This window comes from Hirsutella rhossiliensis (genome assembly GCF_020360975.1).
Source record: "Hirsutella rhossiliensis strain HR02 chromosome Unknown scaffold00004, whole genome shotgun sequence".
Taxonomy (NCBI): Eukaryota; Fungi; Ascomycota; class Sordariomycetes; order Hypocreales; family Ophiocordycipitaceae; genus Hirsutella; species Hirsutella rhossiliensis.
Window position 1 is genome coordinate 1,926,903 of NW_025408670.1, and position 15,413 is coordinate 1,942,315.

Below are 15,413 nucleotides of genomic sequence, written 5' to 3' on the forward strand. Positions count from 1 at the left end.
GAATTGAGAGAGAATCGCGTTTTCTGTAGTTGGTGTTTGGAGCATGAGACAGATGGCCTCTGGCGCTTCGTGGCTACCTATTTCAACGTCTTGGAGGCGCAAGACCCAGGGCTGCAACGGTCTTGCATGCACGCTCGGAGGGGGTGGGATCCATCAACGCTGATTTCTTTCGGCGTCTAACTTTTACCTCGATGCGTTGTCGTACAAAACTGTACCGTCTCTTATTGGGCCCTGCACTGCAGCCAGCGGCTATGGTGAGGTGGTGGTGGTGGGCTGGCAGGGGGGAAGACACAGCGGGGAAAGCACTGTAGATACAGTGGTGTGCCGTCTATAGATGCGGGGACGCGACGCCCCCGACGACGCGCTGACAGGGCCGGCCGGCACTGGATGAGTGTGCCGCGGTCGGTCCCGCACCAAGAAAAATACCACTTGGGGCGGTTGCCTGACGGCTGCCAAGTGTCAGCCCTTTTCCGTCCATTCAATTCTTCAGCAACCTCGTCCCTCCTCTTTGTCCCATCCTTTTGTTCTCCTTCGTCTACAGCTCGAATCTGCGGTCAACCTCGCGTTCCACTGTCAAAGGAGCGCGACCACTCGTCATATCTTTTCGGCGTCTCGCCGTCTTCTGTTCTGCTCCATCGGTCTTCTTTTTCCCTAACCGGTCCCCCCAAGCGCACGCGTTTCGCGACGTCGTAGCGACCTTGCTCGCCACCTCGTCGTCGCTAACCCGGCTCATCCCTCGTGGGGGCGAGCAGACGGGTCTTTCAAGAGGCAAGGAGCCTGTCGTTCATCATGCCTCAATATCGCATTGGTAAGTCTGACGTTGCCTCACCTCCTCGCATGCCCCTGCGCTTCAGAAGCCGCGTCAACGCGAACCTGCTGTCCTCGCGACGTCCACGCAGTGTTGCTAACCGAATGTCTCCCAGAAATCTCGCCCAACAACCGGGCCGGTTGCAAGGACACCGTTTGCAAGGAAAACCAGACCAAGATCCTCAAGGGCGAGATCCGTTTCGGCTCCTGGGTCGAGATCCATGACCATGGCAGCTGGAGCTGGAAGCACTGGTAAAGCGCCCCATCCAGACCACTGCTACTCAGTCCAATCCCCGTTCCCGTCTGATCAGTTCCTCTCAGGGGCTGTATTTCTGGTGCCCAGGTAATGCATTTGCAAGAGGCCTGCGATCAAGGCGACGGAACTCTCAACTTTGATGCCATTGACGGTTTTGATGAGCTCAAGTAAGGCGTCACCATGCTCGATCCTTTAATGAAGCCCGGCTGACCGATTCCCGAGTGACCACGCCGACATCCAGGAAAAGATCCGTCGTTGCGTCCGTCAGGGTCACATTGACCCCGAGGACTTTATGGGAGTACGTTGTCGTCCTGCTTTGCCCGTCCAGCCGTAGCATCTTTGTCGTCTGACCGAGCAACTCACAGGATCCGGAAAAGAATGTGCCTGGCGAAAAGGGTATCCGCATGACCGCAAAGCAGAGGGCTGCCAAGGAGAAGGCGGCGGCTGCAGAGGTACGTTTCTCCCGTCCCATCGCAAGGCAAGTCAACTTGATGCTCACAGCTTGCAGGATGTTCCCGAGGAGGAGGAAGCGCCCAAGAAAAAGGCTACCAAGCGCGGCCTCAAGAAGGGAGATATCGACGACGACGAGGACGGGCAACCCGCCGTCAAAAAGGCCAAGCCTTCCAAGGCTGCGAAGCCCACCAAGGCGGCCACTCCTGCCGCAGGCCGAGGCAAATCAACTGCTAAGAAGCCAGTTGCCAAGGATGAATCCGATGCCGCGGCCACCGAGGAGGAGGAGGCTCCGGCGAAGAAGGCCCGCAAGCCTTCGGCCAAGGCCACCGGGGCTTCTAAGGGCAAAGAGTCGGCCAAGGCCCGTGGCAAAGCGGACGATGCTGCCAATGACACGCCCAAGAAAACCCGCAGGTCTTCCAGGGTAGTGGCCAAGTCCTCCACGGAAGAGGATGAGAGCGTCGACTCGGAGGAGGAACCTGCTCCAGCAGCCAAGGGCAAGCGAGGGGCCAGGTCCAAGGAACCTGCCGCCGAGCAGCCCAAGCCCCGTCGTGGCCGACCCCGCAACACCTAGAGATGCTGTCTGATGCATTCCCGGCCTTTGCTCTGTCGCTTACAAGCACCCGAGGCACTTTCTCGTGTGATTTCATTTGTGATTTATACACTCAATCTTCCCAGGCACGCAGCCCAAGAAGGGGCTGTCATCAGAAGGAAGTGTGCAAGTATATTCCAACCCCTTTGATGGGGGGGTTGCGGCATTGGGGTGCGAGTATACCTGTTTGCTATGCTACAAATACCAAGGTCTTCTGTTTCTGACGTATGCATCTTGCGAGTCTGGCGAGTACAAGCTTGAGTGATGATGAGTGTTTGTAGAGATGAATTGCGACCTGGTCGTTTGGTCGGCTTTTATATAAGATAACCTCTTATACTACTAAGCTAATAATAGATATATATACTTATATATTCCCTAGGATATAGTCTAGTAACTCCTTATAGTAGCCTATAATAAGAGGAACTACTATAGGCTCTCTTAAATACTAAACGAGCTTAAAGGGTACTCTATATTTTTAACGAGAGGCATAGATATATTAAAGCCTGCTAAAGGATTATAACGCCGGCTAAGTAGGTTATAAGAGATGGCAAGGCTTAACGAAACGATACTAGTTTAGGGGCAAGTTTAGCCCCTTATAGACCTAGTAATAGGGGTGCCTTAAGGGTCCCTTATTAGCCCTATTTTATTCTCTTTATATATAAGGGGGATACTAGCGGCTAAGGGGTACTAGCTATCCTATATAGATAACTTTAGTGTCCCTATAATATCGACCTTAGCTAAGAAGAACGTCTAGTAGCTAGAAGCTATAGCTACTAACCTATTCGAATAAGCTAAGGACTAAGGGGTCTACTTCGACCCCTTTAAGACGGAACTTATTATAGGATAGAAATTATATAATATATTACGTAATATCTTTCCCTTATATAGATCGTCTAGCTAAGAGAAGGAGATATTCTCTTCTTTTCTCCCTTTTTATCTAACTATAGTTACTCTTTAGCTACGTTTTCCCTTATATCTCGTGCCGTCTCCCTTTATATCTCTCTTTCTTCTACCTCGAGCCCCCTACCTAGGCCGACCTATCCGCCCTACCTAGCTATTATATAATAAATAGTAGTAATTCTATTATTATCTCTCGATCTTAAAAGCAGCTATAAGCATACTAAGCTATCTTTACCGGTAGCTAATCTAGAAGAGTACTAGCAGCTAGGCACTAAGCTAAGAGAGGCACTAAGCTATAAAAGCAGTAACTAAGGCACTAAGTATAACTATCGCTTATTAGATCGACGAGGCCGACCCCCCTTATAATAGACTTCTCCCTCCTTAGCCGAGAAGAGCAGCAAAGGCTCTATAAGATATACTAAGAAGACTAGCTCCGAAGAACCTACCGAGAATATAGAATCCTCTTCCTAATAAAGAACCAGCTATTTATATATCTTTAGATACATCGTCTTCGCAACCTTCCTACCCGTGCCGGCAGCAGCAACCTTCCTACCTATAGCAGTAGTTATCTCCCTACCCGTGCCGGTAGTAGCAACCTTCCTACCCGTAGTAGTAGTTATCTTCCTACCTATAGCGGCACTAAGAGACGCGGCAGCTACCGGTACTTTAATATAAAGTATATAGATATACTATAATATAAGTAGCGGCCGTTTACTTTCTTCTTCTCGATTTCCTTACTTATTACTTACTTTACCTATTACTTAGAGTATAAGATAGTATAAAAGATATTTAATAGTAACTTCCTATATTACTTAATTTAATATATATAGGTAGCTAATATTAAGGTATCTCTATTAATATTAATAGTTAGCTAGTCTTCTTATAAAAGGGTAGTAATCCTATTACCGCTATATAGCGTATACCTATAAAGCTTTTAAAAATATAGCGTTTACTTATAGCCCTATACTACCTTTATTATCTAGCTTATATACTTACTATAGTTAGTAGGTATAATTATAAGGATAAGTAGCTCTTATAAGGCTAGTATAATTAAGTTCTATAACTATATAAGCTTTACGCTATCTTTTTATATTATAGTTCCTATTACTTATAAAAGTATCTCTTTAAAGTTAAAGAGGAATTCGTTAAAGGTCTACTTATTCTTTTACCTAAGGGTCTATAGCCTATCCTACGCCTTCTCCCGCTCTTATATATTACTAAACGTATATATAAGGTATTAAAAGAAGTTCTATAAGTTATATTTACTCTTAAGGCCGCCTTTATCTTAGAATCTAAAGATCCGCTATCTTTAGGGCTCTAGTAATATATAAAAGAGTAAATACTATACTATATCGCGATAGCTATTTAAGCCCTATTTCTTATCTATTATAAACTTTATCTATAGCTAGCTAAGAAAGAAGTAAAAGGACTTAGGCTTACTATCCTAAGTTAGCTAAGGGAGCGGCTTTCGTATTAATAGTACCGCTATTATAGCCGGCGTTATAGAGGTCGTAGGGGTTAACGCTAGTCTTATAGATAGCTCCCTTAGTATAGCGAGAACCTTAATCTTCTCGCTAGCTATCGCGCTTTTAATCGCTTTTAGGATAGCTATAATACTTCTTATCCGCTTAAGGGGTAGTAGGGTACTCTTTTAAAGAAGCGGTACCTTTTCTAAGGAGACGTTTATTAGATCTATTAATTAATAGCTTATACTATTATAAAGTAAGTAAAGGCGTATATATAGGTACTATCTATAAGATAATATTAATAAGCTATATAGAGCTCTTTTATATATAGCTAGCCCGCTTATATATATATAGGATCCGGCCTTTTATATATATTTATATAGCTTAAGCTATAGCCTAAGCCTATAACCTATAATAGTTAAAGACTCTTATAACCTTAAAGACTAAAGATAAGAAGAGATAGTAATAAGAGGGTCGCTATATAAGCTATAATAGTAAATCCTATTAGTTTTTAAAATACTTATACTAAGAAGTATAGGTAAATATACTTTAAGTAGTAAAGGGGCGTATATACTAAGATAAAAAGAAGGTTAGTATAAGAGCGCTATTAAGAGGTATAGGCTAATAAAGTACTTAGGTATATAGTATTAATATATTAGTAGGGTATTAGTAAGGAATCGTACTTACCTTACTTATATATTATAGACCTCTTACTACTTTAATTAAAAAGGAAAAATCCCTCTTCTTATAAGCTTTAGTCTTATAATAAGGAGAATATAATATATATAGCATAGTACTTTTAGCTATCTTAACTACCTAACTAATTATACTATAATATATATTCCCTTATAATTTCTAAAGCTTTACTTTTTAGTTACTTAATAAAGATAGCTATTTAAAGAAGACTATATAACGCTCTTATAGCGTAATATAGTAGTTAACTAGTTAAGGCCTCTTTATTATATATATTAAGTATTTACTTAAGAGATAAAGAACTAAAAGATATATCTTTAAAATAGACCCTTATTATAGATAATATTCTAACTATATTAAAGATATCGCTACTTATAGGCATAAGACTATCGACTTATAAAGAAAAGCTTATAGCCTTATAAGCGCGTATTAAGGAGCTAAAGGAGACGAAACGCTTATAAGACCGCGTTATATAATTAAAGGAGGAAATTACTAAACGTACTAGCGCTATCGTTATTTATTTAGGAAAGCGTCGATAGTCCTACTCCCTTAAATTAAACGGTAGTTATAGTAGTAAGGTTAAGATTAAAAATATCGCTTAATTATCTTAACCTACTAATATATAAAAACGTCTAGACTAGACTTACGATTTAAAGGACGCCTTTAAAGTAGCGCTTAGATGCTTTTATTACGATAAAATAAAGATCCTTTACGCGGTAGATTATATATATAGTAACTATAAAGTAAGATAGCGCCGATACCTTAAAGAATAAACGCTGATTAACTAAACTAAATATAGTATAGATTAAGTATACTTTAAGAAATAGATACTTATTTTAATTAAAGATACTATAAATAAAGAGATACTATTATTAACGTAATTAAAGGAGGCTTATTAACGAGAAAGCTAGTCCCTCTTAAAGTTTAGCTTATACCTTAACTCCTTAAAGAGGTATTTTAAACGCCTATTAAAAAAGGCGCGTGCTCTTATATTTTTCGCTAAGCTAGAGCTATAACTTCGAGACTAAATTAACCTCTATTTAATACTTATTTATACCTATTAATAGGAAGAGCTTATATAAGTCGCCTAACGATATTAGGATACTACTACTAATAAGAGGCGATATACTAATACTACTTTTACCCTTAAAGGAACTAAGAATAAAAGTAGTACTATACCCTAAGGCGGTATATATAAGGGAAGGAATTAAAGAGGCTAATAAGCTAGGCTAAATTATTAAAGAAATACTACTAATTTAACTAATAACTAGTAAGCTAGCGATATACCTATTAAGGGCTAAACTAAGGGATATTATTAAAGAAGAGGATCTTTTACTTAATTAGGAATTATATATTTCTAATATAATAAGCTAAGATACCTATCTATAGAATATATTAATTCTTTAAAGGTAGAAACCCTACTAAAGACTCTTAGACTTAATACTATAAAATAAGGAAAAAGTAAGATATTAAGGTAAATGCCTTTCCTTTAATAAACTTAATACTTATAAGATAGTTACTTAAAACTCCTATAATAATATTAAGGCGAAACCCTATTAAAGTCCTTATATACCTAGATACTTATAATACTATTAACCTTATAAATATATACTTTACTTAATAGTAGGGATTATTATAAGTAGCGCTATTATACCTTAAGTTATTAAGGCTTAGTAATAGTAAGGTAAAGGAGTATAAAGTATAGTTAGTACCGCTTTAAATAATAAATATAAGAGGTACTAAAAAGATAATTACTTATTTCTATATTAATACTAATAAGTTAACGCTAAATAATTAAGTATTAATCTTTTTATTAGTTATTACTTTAAAGGATAAACGTATTTATATTATCCTATAAAAATAATAATAGTAGTTTAAGTATTAACTAAGTAGTAAAACCCTATAAAATCCCTATAGATTCCTTTAAGAATATAAAAACGAGGTAAGGGTATATATAATAGCGCTTAATCCTAAGCTAATCCCGCTACTAAATAAAGATAAAGATAAAGGGATTTTATAGGAAGAATAAGCTAAAATCCTACTAACTTTTTACTAGTTTAAAGATACTTTCTTAGCTAATAAATCTAATTTATTACTAGCTAAAAAGGGAACGGATTACTTAATTAATTTAATCCTTAATATAAACCCTCTTTATAGACTAATTTACCCTTTATTATAAAGAGAACTTTAAGTATTACGCGACTAAATCTAAGACGCGATAAAAAGGAAAATAATCTAAGAGTTAAAGAGCCTAGCTAAGGCTCTTATCTTTTTTATTTTAAAAAAGGATAATACCTTATAGCTATATATAAACTACTAAGGACTTAACTAGGTTATATAAAAGAATCGGTACTTTTTACCCTTTATTTTAAAGATTATTAACTACTATTAAGGAGCTAAGTATTTTTCTAAGATTAATATATAGAATACGTATTAATATATTTAAATTTAAAAAGAAGATAAATAAAAGACCGCTTTTTAAATACGTTATAGATATTTCGAATACCTAGTAATACCTTTTAGACTTACTAATATACTAGCTATATTTTAGAGCTATATCTATTAAGTACTTAAAGGGCTTATAAATATAATCTATATAGTCTACTTCGATAATATCCTTATATACTTTAAGATAAGAGAAGAATATACTAAATACTTAGGATAAGTAATAAAAAGGCTAAGGGCTATAAAGCTCTATATAAAACTATTAAAGTATATCTTCTATTAATAGTTAGTTAAGTTCCTTAAGTTTATATTATCTATCGATAAGGTATCGATAGACCCTTAATAGGTAGAGGTAATAGCTTAATAGCCTAAACCTATAACCTATTATAATATTAAGGTTTTCCTTAGGTTTTATAATTTTTACTAACGATTTATATATAGGTACTTAGGAGTTATAGCGCCCCTAACTATATTACTAAAGGGGAGTAAGAATAAAAAGAAGCTAGGGAGTATAGAGCTAAACCTTACTAAAAAGGTAGCGTTTTAGGCTCTTAAGGATACTTTTTAAAGAGCCTTACTCCTTTAATATTATAATCTAGAAAGATATATTTATATTAAAATAGATATATTATAATTTAAGATAGTAAGGATTATCTCTTAACTTAATAATAAAGGGCGTTACTATTTAATTATATTTTAATTAAGGAAGTTTACTAAAGCTAAACTTAATTATAGTATTTTAGACTAAGAACTCTTTACTATTATTAAGTTATTTAAATACTAGCGATATTATATTAAAGGGGCAGCGTATAAAGTAAAGGTATTATTAAACTACTATAACCTTTAGACGTTTATATACTAGACCTCCTTAAATAGGAGGTAAGTAAGATAGTATATATATTTAGTACTATTTAACTTTATAATTAAGTATTATATAGGTAAATCTAACCTAGCGGACGCGCTATCGAGAATGCTTAGATATAAGGGCGAGAAGCCCTTATCTATAGAACTATTACTAAAGCTATAAGCGAAACTAGCTACTATTAATACTATATTTATATAAAAAAATAATAAGGCGTTTTTATAGGTAAAGAGACGCTTAACCTTAAGTTAATATAAGCGTAGTAAAGTACCTTTATATAAGGAAAATATATAAGCTTATTTATAGCGAAACTATAATAATTTAAGTATAAGACCTAAATAATTAGCTAATTAAGCTAAAAAAAGAGCTAGTTATAAATAGTTACTCTTAAAGAAAACCGCTAAAAAAGCGGCCTACTATATAAAGGTTTATATAGTAGAAGTTCTAGAACTATTACTAGAGTTACTAAAATATACTTAGTCGGTTAACGTAGTAATTAGTAAGCTAAAAGAGACTAAAGACTTCTTAAAAGAAAAGGGTTTTTAGTAAGTACGCTTAAATAGACTATTACTATAAAAGGGTCGTATTATAGTACCTTTAGAGGCAGCCTTATAATAAGAGCTAATATAGCTCTTTTATAATAATCCGTTAATAAGATACTTTAGCTCTTAATATACTAGCGAACTACTAGTAAGGAACTTTTACTAAGATAAAATAATAAAAGATATAAATAAATACGTTTAGTTATACTTAGTATATTAAGGTATAGTATTTAAGAGGTATTACCTTTATAATACTATATAATCGTTACTATATCCTATATAACTATAAGAAGAATTATTAATAGGCTTTACTATAGGTCTACTTAAAGTATAGTATAATAGATAAGATATTAATACGATCTTAGTAATCGTAGACTAATATACTAAGTATTACCTCTTCTTTCCTATCTCTAAGATAATAATAGCTCTAGAGCTAGTAGAATTATTTTATTACTAAGTTAAATTAGTATATAGACCTTTAAAAGGCATTATCTTAGATAAAGGGTCCCTATTTATAAGTAAGTTTTAGTTAGATCTCTATTTTATCTTATAAGTAAAATATAGGCTATCGATAGTATTTTACCTATAAACTAATAGGTAAATAAAACAAATAAACTAAGCTATATAGTACTACTTAAGATACTTTACTAACTTAAAATAAACTAACTAAGCGTTACTCTATATATTACTTAATTTATATATAATAATATAAAGAACGTAATAACTAGGTTATTACTTAATAAAGCGTTAATAGGTTACTAACTAAACTTTTATATTAATATTAAGGACGATATTATTTAAAGGAGGGTACCTAAAGTAAGAGTAAGAGTTACTAGGCTATAAGAGCTATAAAAGAAGCTTAAAAAATACTAAAGAAAGGCTATTAAATCGTAAGCGAAATACTATAATTTAAAGTACTAACCGCTTATACTAAAAGTAAGAGACCTTATAGTATTATCGATAAAGAATTTACGCCTTTAAGATAAAAAAAGAAAACTCTTACCTAAGTATATTAAACTATTTTAGGTCCTATAAGCTATTAGAAAGTAAGTATATTATCTTATACTTCTTAAGAAGTACTTATACCTTTATAACGTTTTCTATATTAGTCTCTTAAAGTTATAGAAGGAGTAAAAAGGCACTTATAAAGATAGCGAAACCCTATTAATACTAAACTTAAAGGATAACGAAGGTAAATAAGAAGTCTAAGAGATTAAAGACTAAAAGAAATCTAAGAGTAATACCTTTTTCCTTATTAAATAAAAAGGATAGCTAGCTAAGTATAACTAATAGGTCGATACTAAAGATATAGCGAATAGCTAAGACCTTATTAAAGAATATACTACTTACTTAACTAAGAAAAAGAGGTATAAGACTAAGTAAGGTAAGGAAACTTATTAGTATAAAGAGACGCTACTAAATCTATAATAAATCCCTATTAAATCGCTACTAACTTATTAATATATTAGTACGCTTAAACGTCTTATAACTATATATAAAATAGTAAAATAAAAGAATAAGGGAAAACTATCTATACTACCTATTAAATATTATTAAGGAAAATAAAACTAAACTATAACTCTACTAAGGCCTTAATAATAAAAGAAAGAAAGATAGTTATAGCTAAATAAAAGAAAGATAAGACCTATCTATTACTTTTAACTACCCCTTTTCTTTACTAGCGTAGTAAGAACTAACTAAGGCGCCCCCTCTATTATACTAAATACTTTTAGAAATACTAGAACTACCCTATCTTTTACTTCTTCCTTATCCTTTACGTTAAGACCTATCTCTATTAATATAGTACTTACCTTAGCCTTAGTAAATAGTAAGGCGTATTACTACGAAGTATAGCCTATATCGCCGTCGATAAGGTAAAGTTTTAACTAAGATTCCTAGGCCTAGTACTCTAGGCTTATATAAGCGATATCGAATAAGGGCGCGGGGTTAAAGCGAATAATAAGCTCGCGGCGCTTATTAATTAGTATATAGTAGTCGGTATACTTAACCTAGTATATCGTTAAGCGGTTACTAATAAAAGGGTCGGATAAAACTTATAATAATAGACTTCTATATACTTATAGTCTTAAAGGACTTATAATAGGCTGTCTTAGCGGCGTTAAAAGCCTTAGCTAAATACTATACTATAATAGCGAGATAGCGCCGATTAGCCTCTTTAAAAATAAGTATACCTACGTTTAAGCTATCGTCCTCGGTATCCTTATTACCGGTCTTTAGCTTATTAAGCTTATATAGGTACTTAACGATAGCAACTAAATTAGCCTAGTTACTAGATATAAAAGTAGCGGCCTTAAGAAAAATTAGCTTATTAATTATAATATTTAAAGTTAAGGGGAAACTTACTTAATTATAGGTCGCGGTATATCTATAGTACTACTTATAGCGCGTCGAGGAAACCCTTAAGAAAATATAGCTAATTAAGAGTACCTTAATAAGCTTAGGCTTAGTTATACTATACTCTTTAACGACTATCTTAAAATAATATATATACTAGAGCTTATAAAGGATAACCCTATAGGCCCTAACTAAGTAGGCTTTAGCTTTAAATTAAGTATACTTCTTTATAAGAGCGCGATCGCTTTATACCGCCGCTTAGGTACCTTTATCTCTAGCATCGCTATTCTTAAGTTTATTAGTAAGAGGAGTTAAATCGCGGCTATCTTTATTATTACTATTATTATTATCTTAGCCCTTATTTAGCTAGGTATTAAGATAGTCTTAGCCCTTATTTAGCTAGGCCTTATTATTAATATCGGCCTACTTATTTTAAGGAGCGGCCTAAGCGATAATCTCTTATTAGCTAGAGCCGCCCTATTAAGATAGAGTAGCTAGGTTATCGGCACTTACCTAAGAGTACTTAAGTACGATCTCCTTACTAGTATTAATATCGCTAATAAGGGTAATAAACTTATAAGTTTCCTAGCTTATAGAGGTAGGCTTATTAATAGCTAGAGTTAAGGTATTTAGTAGGGTAATAGGGGCACGACCCTCGCTAACGTTAGGTCTTAGACTAAAAGTCTCTTAAGACTAAGATTCCCTTATACCTTTCTTAGCTTTCTTTACTAAAGGGAAACTAGCGTTACTATAAGACTTCTAAGCTAATCGCTTATACTTTAAAGGTAAACCTACTACTACCTACTCTTATATATAGCGTAAGAAATTAGCGTTATAGTTCTTTATCTTTTTTAGCGTAAAAGGTATTATTATTAATAAATTATTAATAAAAAGTAATATAAAAAGGTATAAGGGATTAATAAAAAAGGTATAAAACTCTATAGTAATTATAAGTAAAAGAGTTAAAGAAGAAAAGAAAATAAAAGAAATAAGAGATATATATATATACTCTTTATATTATAGTTACGCGGCTAATATATAAGCGATACTATAACGGTTACTTAGTAGTAACTACTAGTATAATAACTATTAACGTTATAGAGCGTAGACTAATATATACTTATATAAGCGTATACGCGCGATATATAACCGAAACTACTTCTTTTCTTAACTAAATATATATAGTATAGTAAAAGTAATATATATTAAAGATATAGCTAAGACGTCTATATAAGAAGGGAGATAATTATAAGAGCGCTACTAAGAGGTATAAGCTAATAAAGTACTTAGGTATATAGTACTAATATATTAGTAGGGTATTAGTATTATAGAGTAGGTAGAGGTATAAGTATAGGTGCTATCTATAAGATAATATTAATAAGCTATATAGAGCTCTTTTATACGCGGCTAGCCTACCTTTATACTTATAGGATCTAGCCCTTTATATATAACTATATAGCTTAAGCTATAGCCTAAGCTTATTACCTATAATAGTTAAAGACTCTTATATAATACCCTCCCTTAAGCGCGGTATAGCGCTGCCCTATTAATAGCTCCTATATAATTAGGCCTATACTATAAGCTCTTTTATACCCTTTCCTATTAATAAGGCCGGCCCTACTAGCCCTATTATCCCCGCGCCCGTTAGCTTAAGTAGCTAGGACCTAGCTTTATACTTATTAGCCGGCTAGCCGTTTAAATAAGGGCATAACCTATTATATACGCCCTTAGGTAGCTAGCGGCTAATCTAAACCTATATAAGCCTTAGGTTGCCCGTCCCTTCTACCTTAGGTAGTATCCTTTACTAAGGGGTATATAAGGCGGTATCCCCCCCTTCCCCCTTCCCTTCCTTCTTTCTTTTCTTTAACTATAGTAATAGTATTAATAGGTAAGTTCCGCTCTACTTAAAGCGTTAGTCTATTCCTAGCTATATAGGCCGCTCTATTAATATATACTTATAATAGTAGCGGTAGTAGTAATAATAGCCTTAATAATAATAATAACTCTAATTAATAAGTTCCGCGCTTTATAAAGTAAAAGGCCGTATTTTATTATACTAACTTCCGCGATAGATATATCTACCTCTCCCTCTCTTACCTCCTCCTTCTTAGAGCGTATAGAGTCGTTCGTTAATACTATACTAGCCGCGGCCGACGACGACTCCGCTACTACCGCCGCTCTTACCCGCGCTACTACTACCGCTCCTACTACCGCCGCCGCCGCCTCTATTACGCTATTCGCTCTTACGTCGCCCCTTAAGGTAACGACGCCGTCCCCGCCGCTACCTATAACGCCCGGCCCCTCGGCCCTTACCTCTATCTCCGCTACCCCTATAAGTCTATAATTAAGTAAGCGTAATAAACGTTATCCGCTAACCTCCTATAGTATAAGCGCTAAGTATAGGCCGGCGCCCTCCGCTTAGCCCCCTATATATGTTATACGTCGTAAGAGCTCGACTACTCCGACTAGGCTAGGCGCCGCCGCGGCGGTAGCTACTACTAGTGCGCGCGAGCCGGCCGCGCCTATAAGGCGGCGCCTCCTATCCTACTTACTATAGCGTCGTCTTAGAAGGCCGGCTCGCACGGGTAAGCGCGGGGGGCTACTAAGAAGCGCCTTACCGCCGCCGCCGCCGCTTACCGTAACCTCTACGCCTTTAAGCGATAGGGCCTTATACTTAAGTAAGTCCTACTCCTTCGCTCCTTTATTTCCGCCTTTAACGTACCCGGCGCTAGGGATACTACCTCCGTCGCCCTATCGGCGGTCCCCCCGTGCCCGCCTCTACTACCGCCGCTGCCCCTACTACCGCCGCTAGCCGCTGCCTTTTTACCCTTAGAGCTACCGCCGCCGCCGACTAGCTTATAGGCTTAGAGGGCCGCCTTAGCGCCTTAGAGACCGCCGCCGCTACTAATAAGAAGGAGGAGGCCGATAAGGATAACGATAATAAAGGTAATAATAATAATAATAATAAGGAATAGGCCTAGGTAGTTTAAGGGCTCTGCCTTATAATAAATACTATTTTTATCTCTACTTATACTATTACGCTTATATTACCTATATTACTATAACTACCCCCTTTATTATACCTACTTTATAGTCTTAGCCTAAGCTACTATTAATAGTTTACTAGTTTATCGTTCTTATCTACTATTTTAAATAAGGCTTTAAACTTATTAAGGGCTATAGTTCTTATAAACTTATATATAGGTTCTTATATAAGGTCGAGATACCCGCGCTACTTAACGAGGACCTCTTAGCGTTTCCCCCTACTAACCTTTTTCTAGCGCGCGGCCTATATCTCTTTAACCTTAAACTCGTCCTCTCCCTTTACCTTAATTATAAGCGGTTAAGCGTCCGCTACTTCTTATCTAGGTAGCGGGTTAAAGGAGGCTTTATAAAAGAGGTCTACGTTAATCTTATTATAAACCCTTATTAAGAGACTATCGAGCTCTATAACCTATAGGCTAATAACCCTCTATACTATAAACTTTACGTATAGCTAGTTAAGCTTTTTTTTTAGCTATACCGACCTATAGTTATAGAGGTCTAGCTATACTTTATCTCTTACTATAAACCTATTTACTAGGGCCCTAGTCTTATTAGTATACCGCTCTTAATCTTATACTATAGTAGCTATTATAGATTAGTAATAATCTATAGTCTCTTATAGCTTTTATATAAATATAAAGGCGCGGCCCTTTAATAATAAATTACTATACTACTCCGCTACTATATCTATAGTAAAAGGAACTAGTAAAGGTAGTTTAAAGCTATATATTATAAAAAAAGGGGCTATTTTAATAGAGGTATATAGTCTACTATTTAATATAAGTTAGGCCGCGGGGAGCTAATAGTCTTAGTCTACTTAGTTATAGGCTACGATAGCTTATAGGTAAGCTTACGCCTCCTAGTTAACCCTCTTAGGCCCTCTATTAATCTATAAGTAATATACTATACTAAGTAGCTATATAATCTAAAGTAGCTAGTATAAGTACTATTAAAAGCGGCTAGTTTAATTCGATCCCTTATTACTTATAATAAAGGCTAG

General features: G+C 35.6%; 1 protein-coding gene across 1 annotated transcript; it reads left to right on the top strand.

Annotated features, from left to right (window-relative positions):
• Positions 1-789: 789 nt before the first annotated feature.
• HRG_04391 (poly(ADP-ribose) polymerase and DNA-Ligase zn-finger domain-containing protein) lies at positions 790-2,087 on the top strand (the record flags this gene model as incomplete). Its single annotated transcript, XM_044862862.1, has 6 exons — positions 790-808; positions 924-1,059; positions 1,129-1,230; positions 1,286-1,361; positions 1,429-1,515; positions 1,572-2,087. The coding sequence occupies 6 exons, from the start codon at positions 790-792 to the stop codon at positions 2,085-2,087; spliced, it is 936 nt and encodes a 311-aa protein (XP_044721476.1).
• Between the last annotated feature and the right edge of the window lie 13,326 nt (positions 2,088-15,413).